Here is a 22,183-nt window from a genome sequence, read left to right on the forward strand (position 1 = left end):
TAGGTCCAATTGCAGCCCGTTCCTTCCTTCTAGCGTACCCACATCCTCCCACATCTTAGTGTCATCTGCAGATTTGAACAGGGTGCCTTTTTAGACCCTCGTCCAAGTCACTGATGAAGATGTTGAACAGTGCAGGCCCGAGGACTGAGCCCTTCAGAACCCCACTGCCCACATCCCTCCAGGTCGAAAATGGCATGTCCACCACCACTCTCTGGGTGCGGCCCTCCAGCCAGGTGGTGACCCATTTGACTGTGTAGGTGTCGACACCACAGTCCCCCCCAGTTTCTTAATGTGAACAGGGTGAGAGACAGTGTCAAAGGCCTTCCGAAAGTCCAGAAAGACACTATTCATGCAAAAAACTGTGGCAGAATGCCTTAACCTCCCCAGGTCTCAGAGTAGCTGTCCTTAAACACAACTTCTAAAAAACAACTTGAATATGAAATTCCAGAAGAAGAAATCATCTGCAGACAGGATTGTATTAAACATGGTTCAGACCATGGGTGGGCAGTTATTTTGGCTGGTGGGCCACTTAATAAGTTTTGGTAAGCTACTGAGGACCACACTCAAAATTAATGGTGAAGACATTTTATCAAATTTATAGATAAAAATAATCATGTGCTAACAATCAAACATCTATTTTTCAATATTTTAACTGTATTAAAATGTATATTTTTGTCCTGATTTTATGTTTTTTTTGAGTGGTGTGTATAGAGGTGAATGCATAATAGCTCAAAATAAAGCCTTACTCTTGTATATTGAAAATTTGGTTAAAGAAAAACAAAGAGATTCACTCAATGGGAACAATGAAGCCATGGGCTCCCGAGCTGCAGGCGGGCGGGGCACTGGGGCCTGCATGTGGCTCACCCAGGGCATGCTGCATGGAGCCAGGCAGGCGAGTGAGGCTGCTTCCACCCAGCATCTGCCACTGCGCCAGCAGAGGCCAGAGCTGGAGCTGCTTAACCCAAGTACAGGTTGCTCAGGGCCTTTTGCACGGTGCTGGGTGGGGCTGCTTCCACCCAGCATCCCCCATGGTGCCAGCAGAGGCTGGAGTTGCTGCTGGTGCCACCCACCTGCATGAATCAGTTGGCAGGCTGGATACCTCCTGCCAGCTGTATTTTGCCCACTTCTGTTTTAAACAAATTCTTATCCCATTATCTGGTTTTAGATCTAGCAACTGAAGTTAACATCCATGTCCTTCAATGTGTTAACTGCCTTGTTTGTCCTTGTTGATTTTAATTTATCTGCTCTTTACCTTTTTCAGTAGTGTCCCCTCTTCCTTCCTCAGCCCTTTCCTTTCTGTTTGAAATTATAGCATCTAAATAGAAAGCTCGTGAAACGTTTATCTACCTTTAGGGTAACACCCTGTTGTGTTACACTTCAGACTAAGGCAGCTAACCACCTCATACTTTAAAAATGATACATAGTTGTATCACAGTGTTAAGTGCACCAGTCCATTAAGAAACCTCCCCAGTGAATTTAGATTTAATTAATCAATCAATATGTAGGGCATTGAGCTAGTACTAGAAACTGCATGTTATGTAAAATAAATAGTTTTGAAGTTGAGTGCAGCTCTATTTGTGGGCTGTGGTGATCTCTCAGTCACTAGAATGCTCTGATATTTAGACAGCCTTGGAAGTCCCAGATTTCTGTATTTTGCCCATCCATGTGTGTCAGAATCTCAGATGCTGCTCATCTGTGCAACAGAGGCTTCCTTACACAACAGTGCTGTAAAATAATTTCAAGGTCTCAGTACAAAATAAAATCTGGTAGTCACTTCTGAATTGTATTAGTTATGATATGGGATATATCACAAAGGCTGCCCTGGGATAAATCTGTGAGCTTCAGACAGATTCTGTATGAATACAGTACATCTGGGAAGTCAGTACTAACTTTTTAAAACGTCATGACTACATTTGACCACTAGGTGGAAACCATAAAACCATATTTGCAAGCTCTTAATAATATTTAAAAAATCAACCCCAAACCTCTCTTCTCTTGCACTGCCTTTGCATGAATCCTAAATTAGCATTTAGAATTTACTCCTTTTCACTGAGAGACTTAAGAGACTGTGGGCTGGCCATTTCCCAGTTGACAGTCTCTGTTTTGCTTTTAGATTTTTTACTTTGACTCTTAATAAATTAGGTACTTGTTTATTAGAGGCTTGGCTCTTATTATGCATGAGACAAGGCAAGAGCAGTTTTGTCACCTTATGTTGAAATTTAAAGTGGATAATAGTGTAATTCTTTACTGGTGCTTTCCACAATGAAAATAGTTTAATTAGATTGTATCAGTGCTTTTATAGGATATTGTCTCCCATGCTGTGAGTTTAAATCCATTGAAAAATCCCTTATCTACAAATTTGAGTTAACTGGAAATCTTCCTCTTGTTTTTTCAGAGGATAAGAGTATTGAATTTGCCTGTTTTAAAAAAATGTTCTAAAAGTAGAGTATGTTAAGGAAGATATAGCCCTACTAAGCAAAATATATTTGAAAATAGGAGAGATTCGGAATGAAGAGAATTGGAATAAGTATGCATATCACTTGCACAAGAGTTTTCAAATTCTGTTGTCGTGAAGATTAGGAGGTTTTCTTGAGGAAAAAGCTGTCAATTTCTACAGAATCTAGACACAAAAAACAAAAACAAAAACAAAAAAAAGACCCTAATATTGAATATTCTTTAAACATGCAGCACAGGTACCTCTGCTGATATTTATAGCATTGTTTTTCTACCTCCAAGATGCAGCTAAATGTAAGTTATTTAATATCTTGTTGCTTTGCTTTGATGCTGTTGGGCCCTTTAGGCAGCACTAAAGCTTACAAGAAAAATATCAGTTGTATTCTGCTGCGTGTTGGAAAAACTCTGACCGTTAGCAGGTATAGGCACCTGGGCTACTCCACTGGCAGGGAGGACTTGGAAATAGAAGTTTGTGATAGGAAGATTGCTAGCATGTGTTGAAAGAGTACACTGCATTCTCTAAATTCTTGAAATTACTAGATTTTCCTGTTAATGTTTTCTTTTCACCTCCCCTCACCTTGTCTGAGGGGATGAACTACCTTTAAAGTATGCAAACCAGCATAACTTTGGAAACTTCTCTTTTTGCTGCATTATCGTTCCTATTCAAAATCCATTAAACATTTTCTCACATGGAAGCATTGCAATGTACCTGCTGCAATGTCAGTATTTTCTTTCTGTTTTTCTGAAATGGAATTGACCTCCCTTCTTCCACTTGCTGAAACAGAATAAAATTGGTCTTAGTCACAAACAGATTTGAGATGCTTGTAATTAACTCTGTAATGCCAGGAGATAAGATTTCCTAACGTTGCTTGCTACTGTGTAGACTTTAGACTTTTTTTGGTTCCACTGGGCAAAGTAGCTTTAAGAAAGCATTTGTTAAGGCAGCTAAAAATCTTTTTCTGAGGTTAGTGATGACAGTTCCTTTTCCATATCATAACTAGGGACACCTACCAAATTAATGGGCCCTCATGGTTGATTACATGGGGCCCCTGATTTCATGGCTGTATCATGGCTGGGGCTGCCATTTTTGAAGGCCGCGCTGGGTGAGCAGTTTCAGTTGTGTGGCTCCTACCCCAGAGTGTGAGGCTCAGGCTGTAGCTTCTGGCCCACCAAATCTGGAGCCCTGCATGGGGCTGAGCCCCGTGTGTGGCAGAGCTCCTCAGGCAGTGTGCTCATGCTGCCCCCGTGGCGCTTATCTGGTGGTGCTGGCGATGCTGGCTTTTCTTTGGGTTTCAAGTGGCTATGGTGGATTCAGGATTCCTTCTCGGCGACTTTGAGATAATAGTATTGCCAATCAAATGTAATTTGGCTGCAGAAATAGCATTATGCTGAGGTGAGTAGGATATGTCACACCCCAATTGTTATCTTTCTTAATCTGTAGTCTGCAACATTCACCTTCGGAAGAATATTTTGGTAATCAAAATGCTAGTGTTCTTGTTTTTTATAATTATGAATAAATACTAAAACAATATAATAAAATCTGTGGATTAGTTCTTACATCTGTGCTATAGCATGAAATTTCTGCAATGCCATGGTCTTTATGCTGGTAGTTTTATGGAGGTGTCAATGCACCTGGAGCTGGATGGTCTTTCACGGTCTGATTAATGTGTCTACTATTTAATAATAGTTGATAATACTATTTAATAATTTGATAATACTGATCTCTAAAACCAGCCTAATTTATCCATCTTTTGCCATCATCTTTCATTTGAAATACTGGTCAGTGTACACTTCTTCCTGTCTGGTGAACATTGTAGTTCATATATACAGGAAGATGGCTAAAGTGAACATAGTAGTATGAATCTAGAGGGAGATGGCTAAATGTTTACCTCTGGGTTGCTGCTGCATGTGGATTTTGCCATATAAGTATTAATTTAAGTAGTTATAAACAAAAACACACATTTTAAAGATTTTTACATGAACTTTGCTTCCACCAGTTACTGTTCTGCTCAAATACAGGTTTTACTTGTTTGAAATTGTGATGCTCTCATCTTTCTAGGTTTAAATTACTAATAGAATCTGCCTAGGAAATCAGAATCAGACATGGATTTCTAATATAAAGAAAATTGGGGATTGGGAAGGATCTATGTTGGGGGATTCCTGTGGATGAAAAAACTCTGTCATCTTTTTAAAAAGAAAGTATGAACCACATTTTCAATGTAAAAAAGTTTTCTGAAAACATAAAAGACCATATAAATAGTTTCTTTTCCTTTTTTACATTCATGTGGACCAAGCCTGTAGGAATTGTGGAATCTAAATACATAGCAAATGACTACATATGGAAGGAAAAAGCCTCCTAAGACTATCACTAAAAATAGCTCTCCATGTAGGTAAATTAGGTCTTACCTGTAATCACAATTTTCCATAATGTGAAAAAGTATTTGTAGAAAATACATCTGTGTAACATTAAGAAACAACCCCCTATGCTTCTCCCTACAACACTGTACCATGAAATTGTCTATATACTACTGTGTAGAATGGTGCATTTGGCTTATTATATATCTATTTAGATTTATAAGAGGCATGAGAGAAATGTATTCATTAACTCTTTTAAAACAATAAAGCGATGTTATGTTTACTACTTGTTTTAGAAATTTGAAGTTCTATCAGTGGTCTGATCTTTGTGGTCTTATATTTTTATATTCATTGGAAAATAAGCTAAACTTATTGTTATCAAATGAGTTTGTAATGATATGAATGAGTGTGTTAGTATTCTTTAACCTGAGCCAAACTCTGAAATAAATTTTTCAGTGAGCCTGTATCAGTTATGTTTTCCCACAAATCAGCTTGAGTGTTGTATTGTGGTGTTACTTAACAAGAAGTAGCTTTTTTTCACTTTCAAAGGAAAATTCAAATTAATCCTAAAAGTAGAGTTAATTGCAAGAGACAACTGTGTAGCTAGTATTATTAGTTCTTTTGTCCTGTAGAAGTTGGAGCCTTTGTTAGAGTCACAGAGAAGTAGGGCTGGAGGGGAGCTCCAGAAGTTATCTAGTCCAACACCCTGCCTGATGCCCTTCCCCGCTCCCACTGCTCTCTGCCTTCTGCTGTCCTTGTGTCTGGCTGACCCAGGGGAGGGGGGAACTCCAGAGCTGTTCCTGCTATACTTCAGCCTGCTCCTGGGCTTGCAGGGAACACCTGAAGGGATCGGGCAGTGAAAGGCAGCCCATCCACTGCCACTGCTGCTGCTGTGCTAGACTGAGCCTGGCTTCCCGCATAACCTATATGGAGCAGGCCAGGACCTGTACTAGAGCTCAGCTTTTCACATCTCCTCCCTGGATTAGTTGGGGCCAGTGGTGGCTGGGGGGGTCTGGGAGGGGAGGGTTGAGGAGTTGCTGCTGAGCACAGAGGAGAACGGGTGGGGGGAAATTCTTACTTAATTCAGGGACTTAAATGATAAAAAAACAAAAAAAGGGAAAAAGTCTCTTGCTGCTGTTCCTGAGGTATGATCCAGAAGGGAGGTGCCCCTGTGCCACTGCACCCATCTGGATCCTTCTGTCAGTGAGGGAAGAACTTGAAATAGAATATATGAACTTCTGGTTCTTGGACTTGCAAAAAAAAAGCACGCAATTTACAGTCCCATCTTTCTTGCTTAGATTAAAGATCCAGTGGAATTGACTTCCATCTCCTTGGATTAACTACTTTTCTAACATAATAACTAACATAATAATACTGCTATAATTTCACCATTTTACAGCACCTTTTAGCAAGGATTTCAAAACTCTTTAAAGACATTATAAGATTAAATTTCTCCCTGGGATGTATGGAAGTATCATCGTTGCCCAGTAAGAGATAGGGGAACAAAGGCAAAGTGGGTAATTAACTTTTCCAGGTAAGATAAGAAGTAGGTTGTTCAGCATGCTGTCTGTAGTCTTTCTTAGTGTGGTATGTATGTGTAAATTTAAGAATTAATAAAACACTTTGAGAGAAAAATAGGTATTAAATGTAACATACAATATTTATGGCTAAGAAATTTAAAATGGCATTGCAAAGAAATAACTTAAAATGCATGTGATAATAGGAATTTGTTTAGAAAAGTGATAAGGGAAATCAGTGAATTTTGTTTCATGGCATCATAAGGCATTAATAAACCTTCATTTGAAAAAAATGCTTGAACTGCTGAGGGTTGAGATGCAAAACTATTAGGGTTGGCATTTGTAGCATAGGAAAAATAGGCTGTCAGGGGATTTTATTATAAAATACAGAAAGGGTAGAAAAATAGATCAGTGTGAGTAAACTATGCAATTATAATAGGCAAGTAGGAAAGGAGGTCAATGTCTGAAGCTTACAGGAAGTAGCTTAGGTAAAATTGCTTTTCATAATTCATAGGGGTGGTTGAAATAAGGGGAAAAACTTCCACTGACTAAAATAAGTGAACGTTTTAATTTAGCGATAGAGGGAGCTAGGTAAATTTTCTGAAGATGGAAAGGTTCAGAGATTATAGCTGCTAGCTTGCTTGCCTGGTGTTAAATCTATGATATAAGGACAAAATGGATTTTTTTCTCCTATAAATAAATCCCCAGACTTTTGTGTCTTTTATATTGGGCAAGAATAATGGTGCGACTAATTCCCTTGGATTAAGATATGGAATTTCAGATAAACCTTGTCTCCTGTTCCTGCATGTGTCTGTCTCTAGTCATAGACTCATAGAAACTTAAGGTTGGAAGGGACCTCAGGAGGTCGTCAATTCCAACCACTGCTCAGAGCAGGACTACCCCCTATATGATTCATGCCAGGACTTTGTGTAGCCGGGTCTTAAAAACCTCCAGGGATGGAGATTCCAGAATCTTTGAGTAACCTGTTCCAGTGCTTTACTACCTTCCTTGTGAGGGAGTTTTTCCTAATATCTAACCTAAACTTCTCTTGCTGCAGCCTACTCCTTGTTCTGTCATCTGCCACCACAGTTTAGCTCCATCCTCTTTGGAACCCCCTTCAGGTAGTTAAAGGCTGCTATTAAATCCCCCTCAGTCTTCTTTGCTGCAGACTAAATAAGACCAGTTTCCTCAGCCTCTCTTTGAAAGCCATGTGCCCCAGCCTCCTACCTGTTTTTGTTGTGCTCTGCTGAACTCTCTCCAATTTGTCCACATCCTTTCTGTAGAACGCAGTACTCCAGATGTGGCCTCACCAGTGCTGAATAGAGGGAGGTAATCACTTCCCTCAATATGCTGGCAACACTTCTACCAATGCAGGCCAGTATGCCATTAGCCAGCTTCACAACAAGGGCACTGTTGGCTCGTGTTTAGCTTGTCCACTAAAACCCCCAAGTCCTTTTCTGCAGAGCTGCTGTTTACCCAGTCAGCCCCCAGCCTGTACTGGTGCATGGGATTGTTCTGTCCCACGTGCGGGACTTTGCACTTGTCCTTATTGAACCTCATGAGATTTATTTTAGTCCAATTCTCCAATCTGTTGAGGTCTCTCTGAGTCCTAGCCCTGTTCTCCAGTGTATCTGCTACTCTTCCAAGTTTGGTGCTATCTTCAAACTTGATGAAGGTGCACTCTATCCAGGTCATTGATGAAAATATTGAACAAAACTGGCCCCAAGACTGACCCCTGGGGCACTCCATGTGATACCTGCTGCCAAATAGACATCGAGCCTTTGATTTACTCCCCTTTTGAGCCTGATGATCCAGCCAGTTTTCTGTCCCCCTTAGCTTGCTTGCAAAAATGTTGTGGGAGAAATGAATTCCTTGCGGACCTGATCCATAATTTTTCCAGGGACTGTTGTGAGGCTGTCCGGTCTGTAGTTCTCTGTATCTGCCTTCTTCCTTTTCTTAAAGATGGGCACTATATGGGCTCTTTTCCAGTCATCCAGGTCCTAGCCTTTTCCTCATCATCTGTCACTCAGTTGCCTTCTCCATTCAGTAAGGAACCCACGTTTTCCCTTATCTTCCTCTTGATGCTGACATAGTTGTTGAAACCCTTCTTGTTTCCCTTCATGTCCCTTGCTAGCTGCAACTCCAGTTGTGCTTTGGACTTCCTGATTTCATCCTTGCATGCTGGAGCAATGCTCTTATACTCCACCCTCCTGTTTTGTCCAAGTTTGCACTTCTTGTAAGCTTCCTTTTTGTGTTTTAGCTCACTGAAGAGTTCCCTGCTAAGCCAAGCTAGTCTTCTGCTATACTTACTAGTATTCCTGTGCATCTGGATAGTTCATTCCTGCATCCTCAGTAAGGTTTTGATAAAATACAGCCAGGTTTCCTGGACTCATTTCCCCCTCAGCGTGGCCTCCCAAGGGATCCTACCCATCAGTTCCCTGAGTGAGTCGAAGTCTGCTTTTCTGAAGTCCAGGGTCTTTACTCTGTTACTTTCCTTCCTTCCTTCCTTTCCTCAGGATCTTGAACTCAGTCACTTCAAGGTTGCTGCTGCCCAAGTTGCCATCTACTTTGGCATTCCCCCTCGATTTCTCTGAGTAGCAGATCGAGAAGAGCATGACCCTTAGTTGGCCACTCCAGTTCTTGCACTGGGAAGTTGTCCCCAACACTCTCTTGAAAAACGTTCTGTATTGCCTGTGCACTGCTGTATTGCCCTACCAGTAGATGTCAGTGATTGAAGTGCCCCACGAGAAGCAGGGCCTGTGACTGGAAACTTCTGCTAGATGTTTGAAGAAAGCCTCATCTTCTTTGTCTGGTGGTCTATAGGAGATACCCACCAGGACATCACCCTTGTTGCTCTTCCCTTTAACCTTGACCCAGAGACTTTCAAGAGGCCTATCTCCAGTTTCATACTGGAGCTCTGAGCAATCATATGGCTCTTTTACATAAAGTGCAGCCCCTCCTCCTCCTCTTCCCTGCCTGTCCTTCCTGAACTGTTTATACCCATCCATGACAGCACTTCAGTCATGCAGACTATCTCACCAAGTCTCTGTTATTCCAATCACATCATATTGCCACAACTGTGTGAGGATTTCCAGTTTTTCCTGCTTGTTTCCCAGGCTCTGTGCGGTTGTGTACAGACACCTGAGATAAGTAGGTGATTGCCTGCTTCTTAGGAAGGATGATGAGGCCTCCCCTGTTGTTCCAAGTCACCCATTTCAAATTAAAACATGTTTTTGAGAAAAAACCCTGGATTAAAAAATCAGTGTTTGATTTATTTTTATTTTTTTAAGTGATGAAAGTCTTCTGATTTATGCATCATCAGTGTGTTTTGATTATGAATGTGCCCCTTCTGCTGACCCTCGTGGCCCTGAAACTTAATTGATAAATGGATGGTATTGTAAAATGTACAAACATTTATAAACAGTTGTTCACAGCTCATAAATGCAGTTGGTGAAAATGTCAGATCATGGGAAGTAGACTGAAGAATAATATCGTACAATTTACATATATTTTACTCTTGTAAGTACAACTAAAATAGTGTGATTTCCTTTGTGGTATGATCTGGTGAGTATACACAGTTCAAGTAATTAGAGAAACATGTCTTCTGAACTGGTTTACCTAAAATTCGTTTTTTCAAGTGTTTCAGGGGAACAGATTCAAGTGTATGCTGCTCTTACTTTGTTCCAGTGATGAAAACAGGTCATAAACTATTTCAACACCTCACTGGAGCTGTATAGAAGCAGTTGAAAACTTTTTTGTTTTGCAGCTTTTGGCCATTTTACGTTTTATTAAGTTTAGACCAAGGGGAGAATAAATAGTTCTTAAGTGTTAAGTTTTATTTCATATCTACGGTGCTATTTAAATAGCTGATAAAAGGCGAGATGAGAAGGTTGATTTCCTCTGTAAAAACACGTAAAACTGCTGTTTTATTTAAAAAAAAAAAAAAAAAAAATTTACAATGCTCATTTTAAAAAGCTAAACTAATGTCCACTGCACCATTGAACTCTTGTTAATGGTTCATTACCCAACTAACTAGACATTTAGAAGTGTGAAATAAATACAGAGTCCAAGGAACTTAACCTGTGTTGTCCATCTCTCTCTCTTTTTTTTTTTTTTTTAAATGCTCAGCCCCTTGAGTTGAAAGGGGGACAAGTTTTCATCTTCCTGTATTGATTTGTGTGGTTGAGGAAAGATCTATTGTGGGGAAAGAGCTTTACAAGTCACCCTTACTTGAAAGCATAATGGCCAGCATTCCATATGTGAAGTTCAGAAGATAGGGAACAGGCCTGGAGATCCAACAGTTTTTGCTGGTAGCCTATTCCAGTGCTTGATCACTTTCAGATCCTTCCTAAGCTCCAATCTAAATTTCCTCTGCTGCATCTTGAGGGCATTGCTCCTAGTCTTCCTCCACGGTCAAAGAGAAAAGGCCACCGCTGTCCTCTCTGTAATTGTCCTTCAGGTATTTGAAGACTGTTCTCAAATCCCCATTTCCTCAGTCTTCTCTTCTGCAGACAATAATCCTAGTCCTTCTAACCTTTCCTCATAAATCTTGCTTCCCAGACCCTTAAGTATTTTTTTTAATTCTGTGCTAGACTCTTTCTAGTCTGTCCACATCCTTCTTGAAGTGTGGGACTCGCATCCTGAAGTACTATGTCTAAGTTTGTTATCATCAGTGGAGAACAGAGCAGGAGAATAACTTCCCTCTATTTGCAAGTCACACTTCTGTTAATACGTCCCAGCCTACTGTATGCTCTTTTTGTAACAAGAGTGCACTGTTGGCTCATATTAACTTATGGTTTTCTGTAACCCCAAGTCCTCCTGTGTGGTATTAAAGCCTAGCCAGTTGTTCTGCAGTCTGTATTTGTGCATGTGGCCCAAGTGCAGAACTTCGTATTTGTCATTGTTGAATCTTATTTAATGATTGTGAACTGGTTTTCCAGTCTGTCCAGGTCATTCTGGATGCTAGCCGTGCCATCCAGAGCATCTTCAACTCTACCCAACGTTGTGTTAGCCACAGATTTGCTGCACGTGCACTCAGTGTCATCATCCAGATCATTAATGAAGATGTTGAACAATACTGGATTGAGGGACTCCATTTGACACCGGTTACACAATGAGTCACTAAGGACTATTGGTACAACCAGTTGTATATCCCCCTTACAGTACTTTTGTCCAGTCTGTATTTCCTTAGCTTGTAAATGAGAATGTTATGGGATACAGTGTCAAAAAACTCTGCTAAAGACAAAGTATATCACATCTAGTGCTTTCTGCCCATCCACAGATTCTCTCTCCTTATTGTAGAAGGAAATGAGGTTGGTCAAACATGACTTGCTCATGCTAGCTGTTCCTGATCTCCTTGTTCTTCGCTAGGTGCTTCACAATAGATTTCTTGAGGGACCTGCTCCATGAGCTTTCCGGATATTGAGGTCAGGTTGACTGGTCAGTAATTCTCTGGATTCTCCTTTTTCCCTTTCTTCAAGATGAGCACTATAATTTGCCATTTTTCAGTCATCTGGGACTTCACCCAACTTCTATGAATTCTCAAAAAGGATAGCCAGTGGCTTTGAAATTTACTTCGTCTGAATCTTTCAGTATCCTACGGTGCATCCTATCTGGCCCTGCTAACTTGAAATAGCTAGCTTCTCTAAGCAGTCCCTAATCTGTTCTTCTCCAACTCTGGACTGTTTGTCTTCTTCCCTATCTTTGCCTCTAGCTACACTCGTCATCTGGTAGCTGCCCTTACTTGTAAAGACTGAAATAAAAAAGGCATTCAGCCTTCTCAGCATCATCCATAGCCAGATTGGAGACCACTGCCTTATGGAATGAAAGTGGCAAAGCGGGGTGCGCGTACCCCAGGGGGTGCGTAGGACAATCCATTGGGGTGCGAGAAGAAACTATTAGAACTTATATTTTTCTTTGGCTATTATGTCCATTGGCAGCTGCATCTCAAAAATTCCTTTGTCTTCCTAGCATGCCCACGCAATATGTTGAACTCTGTCATAGTACTATAATTACATTTCCACTTTTTGTAGTTTTTTTTAGTTTAGACTCAGTGAAGAGATTTCTGGCTAGCCAGGCTGGTCTCCTTTTGCATTTCACATTCTTCTGTCTCATCAGGGTAACTTATTCCTGTCCCCTGAAAAGGGCCTCCTTAAAGTACAGCCAGCTCTCCTGGACTCCATTTCCCCACAGACTTGCTTACCATAGGTATCCCGACCACAAAGTCAATTTGTTGAAGTCAGTTCTTCTGAAGTCCATGAAGTCTGTTTTGCTGCTTTCCTTCCTTCCTCTCCTTAGGATCTTGAACTCTGTTAATTCATGGTCACTGTCACTGAAGTTAATAGCTAGTGCTATACCTTTTTGGTATAGTGGTGTTTCATTTTAATTATGGAAAAATGTGGATTTGTGGTTACTTTTTAACTAAAAGTTGGGGAGTTTTTTAAATCAGAGAAAACCATGTTCCCTGGTAATAAGCCTTTCTTTCTCCAGATTCTTGCAAATGGACTTCCTTAGGATATGCTCCAGTAACTTTCTGGTATTGAGGTGAGGGTAGCTGGTCTGTAGTTTCCTAGGTCCTCCTTTTTGCCTTTTTTAAAGATCGGCATTACACTGGCTTTTTTCCAGTCCTCTGGTACCTTGCCCATCTCCCGTGACTTCATGAAGATCATTGCCAAGGTCTCTGACATCACCTCTGCCAGTTCCTTCAGGACCCTGGTATGAAGTTCCTTAGGCCCTGCTGATTTGAATTAATTCAGACCCATCAAAAGCTCTCCGACTGTCTCTTTAGTTACCTCATCCCTCAGCTTGTCCTCTTCCTTATGCATATATTCTTTGTTAGCGATCTGGTTGCAGCTTACCATACTTACTTGAGTTCAGGGTGACTTCAAATTTAAGATACCCCCTCAATAATTAGATTCTATTAATGGAAAGTTATTAATTTGTTGTAAGTTTCCATGGACAGAATCTACTTAGAGGAAGTTAGTCTTCAATTCATTTCCACCCCCATACCATACCTGCATGCGCCTTGCTTGGCTGCCTTCCTGCCATGTGCCCTCCCCCCCACCCCCCACAGCATGTCCCCCACTCCCTTGCCCCATCTGCAACCTGCCCCCCAAAGTCAGAGCTGGGCCCAAAGCCAAAGATGAGCCACTGCTTTTCCTGGGCCAGTAATTGAATCCAAGACGAGGTTTTTTCCCCCCCAGTGCTGATTGGGATGGGGTATGGATGGATGGGCCTTAACTTGGAGTCAAGTAAATTTGGTAATTTGTTTGTGAAGACTGAGGCAAAGTACCTGTTGAATAGTGTTTCAGCAAACTTACAGAACCTCTTCTTGTTGTCTCTAACCTCCTATGCCAAGTGCAGCTAATGCCTTCCTGATTCATTAGGAAGGCTGTAAGGGAAATGATCCACTATAAACCTTATGGTTCAAATTAGGTTTACATTCATTCGACCCCATTGAAATCCATGGCCCTACATAGCGTATCTTAGAACGGGGTTTTTTGGTATCTAGATACGATGAAAAATAAAAGCCATGCAGCTGGTCCCTGGTGTCATTTATTTTGGGGATTCTCGTATCTTATAGCTTTTACTGCCAACACCCATGCCCTGGGAAGCAGCATACATTAACTATCACTGTCTCTCACTCCATTCTCATTAAGAAACTGGGGGGCTGTGGTGTCGACACCCACACAGTCAAATGGGTCACCAGCTGGCTGGAGGGCCGCACCCAGAGGGTGGTAGTGGATGGGTCCTTCTCAACCTGGAAGGAGGTGGGCAGTGCAGTTCCACAGGGCTCGGTCCTCGGGCCCGCGCTGTTCAACATCTTCATCAGCGATCTTGATGAGGGGGTAAAAAGCACCCTGTTCAAATTTGCTGATGACACTAAGATGTGGGGGGATGTGGGCACATTGGAAGGATGCAACAGGCTACAGTCAGACCTAGACAGGTTACAAGGGTAGGCGGATGAGAATAGGATGGGTTTCAACACAGACAAGTGCAAGGTGATGCACCTCGGGAGGAACAACCGACATCATACTTACAGGTTGGGGAACTCCCCTCTTGTCAGCACGGAGGCGGAAAGGGATCTGGGGGTCATCACTGACTCCAAGATGAACATGGGCTGGCAGTGTGGGGATGCAGTCAGGAAGGCCAACTGCACCTTGGCGTGCATCCACAGATTCATCTCGAGCAGGTCCAAAGAGGTGATCCTCCCCCTCTATGTGGCACTGGTCAGGCCGCAACTGGAGTATTGCATCCAGTTCTGGGCGCCGCACTTCAGGAGGGACATGGACAACATGGAGAGGGTCCAGAGGAGGCCACTCGTATGATCAGGGGGCAGCAGGGCAGGTCCTACGAGGAGAGGCTACGGGACCTGAACCTGTTCAGCCTCCAAAAGAGAAGGCTGAGGGGGGATCTAGTGGCCTGTTATAAACTAGTCAGGGGGGATCAGCAGGCACTGTTCTCCCGAGCACCGCCAGGAGTGACCAGGAATAACAGTCACAAGCTGGCAGAGAGTAGGTTTAGGCTAGATATCAGGAGGCACTACTTCATGGTCAGGGCAGCTAGGATCTGGAACCAACTTCCAAGAGAAGTGGTGCTTGCTCCTACCCTGGGGGTGTTTAAGAGGAGGCTGGATGAACATCTTGCTGGGGTCGTTTAACCCCAGTACTCTTTCCTGCCATGGCGGGGGGTTGGACTAGATGATCTGCTCAGGTCCCTTCCAGCCCTAGAAACTATGAAACTATGATGTCTGTCCCTGCAGGCTCTTGCTGTTTCCTGGTATATTTCCTTGGTGACCTGGCCATTTTTCTATTGCCCATCTGCTTTCTTTTTGTACTTAAGGCATCCTAGAGGTTCCTTGTGATTCCATGAGATCAGGTCAATCTAATTTTCAGCCTGAAAAGGTTGTCAACACATGTCTAAAATAATTCAAGTAGGTAATGCTGCATTTTCATTTTGGGTTATGTCAGAAAAAGAAACTGGCCCATGGAAGGCAGCATAATTAATTTTGTAATGATCCGTGTGACTATTTCAACTCATGGTTCTGTATGGAGAATTAATATCTGACTTAGGTTAATAGCCTTAAGCAAAAGGCTGGGACTTTGAGCTGGTCATGTAATCTCATGATTTATATTGGGCCTCTGTGTTGATTACACTACTGTATATTTTATTGGTTTCTGAAGAAATTGTATTTTAATTAAAAAAGGAAAAACAAAGGTGGGGGGTGAAGTTTGGGGAGACCTGGAGATCAAATTAGTCTTTTGCTTTTTGGTCTAATTCTTGCAAAATAGGTTTAAATAGTAAAGGTTCGACTCTAAAAGGTTTCTCTCTGAAGCTTGTTCTGGATAATACTCATAATGAAAAGGTGAAATGGGGTGACATACAGGATAAGGCTTAGGTCGTCAGATATGTTCAGATTTATGCTACATCTTGTCTTTGAAAAGGTCTATTTTTCTTAGCAGTAAGCAACTTTGTAGAAATGCTTCTGCAGCAATATAGCATAATATGAGAATATGGCATTCTACCCAGGTTTCAGCGTATATGGTGCTTTGTTTTTGGTTTGGGATACTTGAGGTGTGTTACGGCGAAAACCTGTTATTCATCTTAATATCCACCCTTTCTTGACCCTAAATTCTGTTTAGGCCAAAGCGGATTACGAGAAAGAAGAGAGATGCAAAGAACTCAAGCGACTGCGTGGTGAGGACACATGGATGCTGGATGATGTGAATAAACGGGTGGAGGAACTGGAAAAGGTGATGGAGAAGTAAATGATTGGGTTTGCCTGTTAGCTTTCCATTATTGTCTGGTAAACCAAAAGATTTGCAGCCTTTGAAAGTTATTTTAGAAAGGAATCTCTTGAGAGTCTATGCCTTGGGACTAACATTGGCAAAATCTAAATAGAAATATAATATGGAGTAGTGGGCCAGATAAGCATTTCTTTAGCTCAGTTTGACTCTTAATTTCTTCCATATAAAAATAGTGGCTGAGACGTATGTTGTTTGTAGTATTCAGTAAGATATGCAACAATGAGGGTACATTTCTAATTTTCAAAGGCACCAACTACAGCCTGACTATCCTGCAGCCAGTAGAAGTACACAGCCACTTTACAGTCCCTGTTATTCCCTCCTGGCATAGTCTTGGCCCACCAGAAACCTATAGGAAGGTAAGTGAGATGGAACTTATCATCTCTCCAAGCATGCCCCAGACTGGGAAGTGCGGATGGTAATGGTATTTCAAAATGGAGAAAAGTAGTATTTTTACTGTTGCTGGCATAGAGACAAGTATTGAGACCATAAGTACTTGTGCTGTCTCTCTGTTCCTGCAACACTTAAAGCATCTTGATCTTTGTGGACATAAATTTTATCAGCTGCTGAAGATCTGCAAACTTTGAGAGAAGCAAAAGAAGGTGGGTAAGGAAATATTTGTTGACTTGTAAATGAACGTCTGCAGAATGTTTCTTTCACTATAGAGAGAAGCTGTCCCGGGACCATTGAATGTAGAAAAGGAATGGCTGGACACAGGAAAAAGTGTGCAGGAAAGGCTGCTGAAAACAGTGAAGAATCAAATAGTTATGTTGGCGACAGCCTGGGGCTGTATTTATGACTAGCTCTCCTCCCCCTGCAAATCATTTCATGTCCTGAGCCCTGAAGAAAACGCACGGTAATGGGGGGGAGTGCAATGCACAGAGCTCACTTTCAGTCCTCCAAAAGTAAGACCCTTCCCTTGGCACACCAGCTCCAGGACTGACCCCCATCCCCATCTATTCATGTTTTTGAGACCAGCCAGAACAGATGCGTGTAGCACTTTAGGTGTGTTCTGTCCGGGCTTTAGTTTATATTTCTACTTTGACTTGATGGTGATTTTTATTATGGAAAAACCTGGCTGTGAAATTTGAGGGACATCTCCCCCTAAACATCAATTCCCATTCAGATGTCTACACAAATCTTCGCTTGGTTAGAAAATATAAATTCTCCGTCTGCTTTCTCTGGCTTCAGAGCAGGAGGACTGTGCACCTTGACCCTGGGTTTTTCTTACCAAATGGAAAGTATTTTTCCTGGCTGTTTGAACATCAGGGAATCTGTGGTCCTGTCTCAGCCTTGGAAAAATATTCTCTCTGCTCTTGCAGATGTCGTGCAAAACTTAGCAAACAGTTACTACATAGTGAGGTATACATGGCTCACAAGGAGCCTGCACCTTTCTTTCATTCTCCTAAATATATGCTGCATCATTATCCTGCAGCTATTTACATACAGTTAATAAAACTCCTTTCTGTTATCTAGTTATTCAGGAAAACTTACATCTTGGTTTCCAGACAAGTGGCCTTTTGTCATTCCTGAAGTTCTGCTGCCATAGTATTGCTCTTCTTTTTCCTGCCAGCTGGTAATAGTTTACTGAGCTCAAAAGTTGCAGTCTAGCAAGAGAATTCACTTCAGGAAAATGTCTTGCAGAAATAACTACTTGACCTCATCCTTTACCTATATCACTGGGGGATCACTGGCGCTGCCATCCAGTGTCATCTGGTCATGTGACCATCAATACTTCTGGAATAGTCTATATATATTAATGATTGTCAGGATTGTGGCACTTAGCAGTATTCTCTTCATGCTTCCTGATAGTAATTTGAAAATGTTGCTGGTTTACAAAACATCAAGGAATTATGGGAAGCCAGAAGAAAAATCCTCAGAGTTGACTAGCTTGACCCCAAATCTCAGAATTTCTAGGAGGCTTTGCACAATGTAGCAGGAGTCATAGAAAATGAGGGTTGGAAGGGACCTCTGGAGGTCATCTAGTCCAACCCCCTGCTCAAAGTAGGACCATCCTCAACTAGACCACCCCAGCCAAGGCTTGTTTAGCTGGATCTTGAAAACCTCCAGTGACAGAGATTCCACCACCTCCCTGGGTAACCTGTTCCAGTTCTTTACTATTTTCCTACTGAAAGAGTTAATATCTAACCTAAACTTCCCTTGCTGCAACTTGAGACCATTGCTCCTTGTTCTGTCATCTGCCACCCCTGAGAACAGTCTAGCTCAGAGGTGGGCAAAATAGGCCTGTAGGCCAGATCCGGCTTGTGGCAGGTCCCTCGATCCCACCTGGCCCAGGCACCATCCAGCCATGCTGCATCCTGCTGCTCCCTGCGCACGCAGTGGGGCTGAGGCAGCTCCACAGTTAAACTGCCTTTCTAGACACCTCAGGCAGCAGCAGCTCCTTCCAGCTGCTGCTGCTCCCCCCAGCCCTGTGGTACCAGCGGGGACCCGTGTTGCACAGCCCTGACCCTGTGTACTGCACACCTGCTCTGAGCTTGCCTGCCCAGGCTCAGCAGTGGTGGAATGGGACAAAAGTTTGCTCAGTGCAGGAGAAAAGCAGCCCCTTCTCCTCTTACTGCTAGTCATTCAGGTTGCAGCCACCCAGAGCCCACACTGCGCCAGACTGGGCTGCATCTCTGCCACCGTCACCACCGCCTCTGGGTTGCCCAGCGATAGCAGTGCGGTGCAGAGCAGACGCAGCTCTAGGCTCTAGGAGGCCGCAGCAGGAACCACTGGTAGGTGGATGGGTAGGGGTTGGTTTCCCCCTGCACTGAGCAACATCTTTTGTTCTGCGCTGCTGCTGGTGAGCCTGGGTGGACGAGCGCAGGGTGCACAGGGTCAGGGCTGTGCAGTGTGGGTCCCTGCCGGTCCTGTGGGGCTGGGGCCACTAGTGGCAGTAGCCGGAAGGAGCCACTGCTGCCTAAAAAGGCAGTTCAGCTGCAGAGCCGCCCCAGCCCCACTGTGTGCCTGGGGTGGCAGGATGTTCCACGGTTCGGTGGTGTCAAGCAGGTGCAGGGGAGGCTGTGTCGGGGCTTTGCCTGGGTTCTGGCTGATGTGCTTATTCTGGCTGATCCACTCTAGTAGGGGTGAGTCTGGAGCAGGTGCAGGGCACACTGGGACTGTTTGCTGTTGGCAGTGATGGGGATCTGCTGCAGGGTGTGTGGGCTCTGGGCTGTTGCAGGGTGGGGGGCTGACCAGCTTTGGGGGGCTCCCATACACACTACCATACCAAGAAACCCTCCCCCACACAACCACACGCAATTACACACCACACAAACACTGCACCCACTCACACCCTCCACAAACCTCACACCCCTCCCCAGCCCCACAAACCCTTCTGTGCCTCTGGGGGGAGCCCTGCTCACTGCTAGGTGCACACACCAGTCACATATACCCCTTCCCCTCCACACACTCCACAGCCTCCCACTAACCGCCCATACCCACCTGCATCCACACTCACCCCCACGCTCTCCCCTACAACCCCATATACACACATCCACCCACCCACACACACGCACCTAGAGTACCCACCCACCCATACCCTCCACCACAAAAAGCAAAGAGCTGTGCAGATGGAATGATTCACAAAGAAAATATAGTTGAAGTTAGAATAAACTAAGTGTGTCTTTAGGTATAATTATTCTGCTTTGATTATATGTTCAGAAAAAAAGTTTCCAATGTTGAGGAATATGTTCTGAAAAACATTCCCTATCTTTGTGAGAGACAGTTAGAAGGAATGTGAGAAGGAATATGATAAAAGTATGCAGCAATGGCCAGTTATGTGCACAGTTGATTTTTGTAATGTGATTTGATAGGTAGACATTGGTCTTTCTTATACTTTTTAGTTTGGTTTATCTCATAAATGCTTGGCTTATGCAGGAACATTCTGTGAAGAAAAAGCAAAAAAAGGATAAACATTCAAGAAAACCTAAAAAAGAGAAGAAAAGCAAAAAGCAAAAAATCGAAAAAAAAGATGAGTCATCTGATAGTTCTTCAGTAAGTAATAAACTTAAGGTACTAGCTTGAGAGGCTTATTTCAAAAAAAGAAACAAAAAGCTTTTATATCTAGCATGCATGGAAAGAAGTTATCACTAACATTGAGGCTTGTTATTTATTTTTGCTGAAGAATGGCATTACATGTTAACAGTAATAGTTCTGCTGCTATAAAATTTCATTAATTTAAAAGGTGTCATCATTTGAATTTCTTCTTTTCATTGTGTAGTGCTACCTGTAACTGTAAGGTCCCTAGCAGACATGCAGTGAAGGCATGGTGGGATCTGCTGTGGGATCCCCGCAATCATGCTTCCTACCATGCCGCACATGCATGTCAAGAGGCCTGATTATGGGATCCAGCATCAGATCCCATTACATTTTTTTTGCTAGTTCAGGGGCAGTCCAGGTTCCCTCTACATTGGCAAGTAACAAGCTCCCATGGGTAGGGGCCTGTTAGCTGATGGAGCTCTCAGCTACAGATATGCAACATGCACTCCTATGGCTGGGAGCCCCATCAGCTGACCCGGACACCCAGCCATGGGAATGCACTCCGTGCTTCTGCAGTTGGTTGTCCCCAGCTGATCCAGAGTTCGTAATTGTATTAATGTGTGGCTGGGTAATAACTTAAGATGCAATTCACTAGTTAATCACATCTTCAGTGTAATGTGTACCAGGGGCCTAAGAAACTAACAGTTTTACAAGATTTCTGTTCTTGAAATGAGTGAGTGTTCAGTAGAATTAAACTCTTTTTGCAGGAGCAAATATCTGAAGTTGAGCCATGTGGTTTTCCTTCTTTTTTTTTTCTCTTGACCTATGGGTAATAACTGTAACCACAAATTGTTCCCATGTTTCCTGTGGGAAGCATCAAAAGCCACAAATTGCATCACTAAGTCCCAAGATGCAGCACACTCCTGACTAATACCTTTGATCCAAAGTCTCCTGTTCCCATGACAGGTTTCTATAAATAGCAGAGAAAGTTATCAGCAGAGGCAGTTGGTACAAGAGCAAAATCTCTGCACTCTAGAAAACTCTTTCTCTCTCAGACACATTTACCCTTTCAATGTGACAAGGATGATACAAATGTGATAATGAGACTATTAAAATGTACACAGTAGATGTAGGATGTAAACTATCTACTTTAGTACCTGCAAGTCTTGAAAAAGAACACAGAAATGTTTTGTTCACTGATTTCAAAATTACATTTATTTCTATTGTAGTTCCATAAAACCAGAAGCAGGTGTTTCTTGTTTGTTTCCAAGCATTACTAGAGCAGCTTCGACGCTTTAGTGAACTGCCTTATAGTTCTCTTTGCATTAAAACATAATATTTTTCAACTTCTGTAATGTCGTAGGGGGAAACTTACTTGTTATTTGATATGGTTACATCAACTAATTCACTTCAGTACATTTTTCTTGGCAATAGTGTATTTTTGATCAATTTATAATGGCTTCATAAGATTTGTTTTTCATTTGCTGATAACACTTTATTTTTCCTCAACTAACCACACTATTATTCTTAGGGTTCTTCATTTGATTGGGTTGAGTCGAATGCATCACAGTCATCTAGTACAGAAAAAACCTGGAAAATCAGTACAGAGCAGTTGGATACTTCAGAAAATCCTGCCTTACAGGTAAGCAGCCCTGTACCATACATACCTGAATCCAAGAGGCTTTTGAATTTAAGACAACCACCCTCAAAAATTAGATTATATAGAAGATAAATAATTGTTCTATTTTTCCATGTACAGAATCAAATTAGTGGAAGATCATCTGAACTCTGTCCCCTGAGTGCTGTGGTAGGGAAAGCAGTGGAGGCAGGGGTGGCAGACCCTTGGCCTTGCCCTCTGTGCCTGCCCCCTCACCCCTTGTTCCCCATGTGCCCTATGCTCTTTGCCCCCATACCTCTTGTCCTTTTTCCTCCTGTGCCTATGCCTGACTCTTGCTGCCTGTCCTGCCCCTGGTGCCTGCTCCCTTGCTCCCCTGTGCCTGACACAGGCACAAGGGGGCAAGGGAGCAGGCACCAGAGGTAGGACAGGGAGAAGGGACTAGGGGCATGGGGGCA

At 42.7% G+C, this 22,183-nt stretch overlaps 1 protein-coding gene across 2 annotated transcripts in view; it reads left to right on the top strand.

Moving 5' to 3' along the window:
* CWF19L2 (CWF19 like cell cycle control factor 2) overlaps nt 1-22,183 on the top strand; it is a 167,019-nt gene that overhangs the window by 13,402 nt on the left and 131,434 nt on the right. The window contains exons 2-5 of one of the 2 annotated variants that reach the window (XM_090029881.1): nt 15,968-16,022; nt 16,379-16,488; nt 20,009-20,125; nt 21,642-21,752. In XM_090029881.1, the coding sequence (XP_089886007.1) occupies nt 15,968-16,022; nt 16,379-16,488; nt 20,009-20,125; nt 21,642-21,752 (393 nt within the window). Of the gene's footprint in view, nt 1-15,967; nt 16,079-16,378; nt 16,489-20,008; nt 20,126-21,641; nt 21,753-22,183 lie in introns of both variants that reach the window. The other variant, XM_090029890.1, reaches the window with a different exon arrangement.

This window comes from Crocodylus siamensis, chromosome 1 (assembly GCF_052110815.1).
Source record: "Crocodylus siamensis isolate JL-2025a chromosome 1, ASM5211081v1, whole genome shotgun sequence".
In the NCBI taxonomy this organism is placed as follows: domain Eukaryota; kingdom Metazoa; phylum Chordata; order Crocodylia; family Crocodylidae; genus Crocodylus; species Crocodylus siamensis.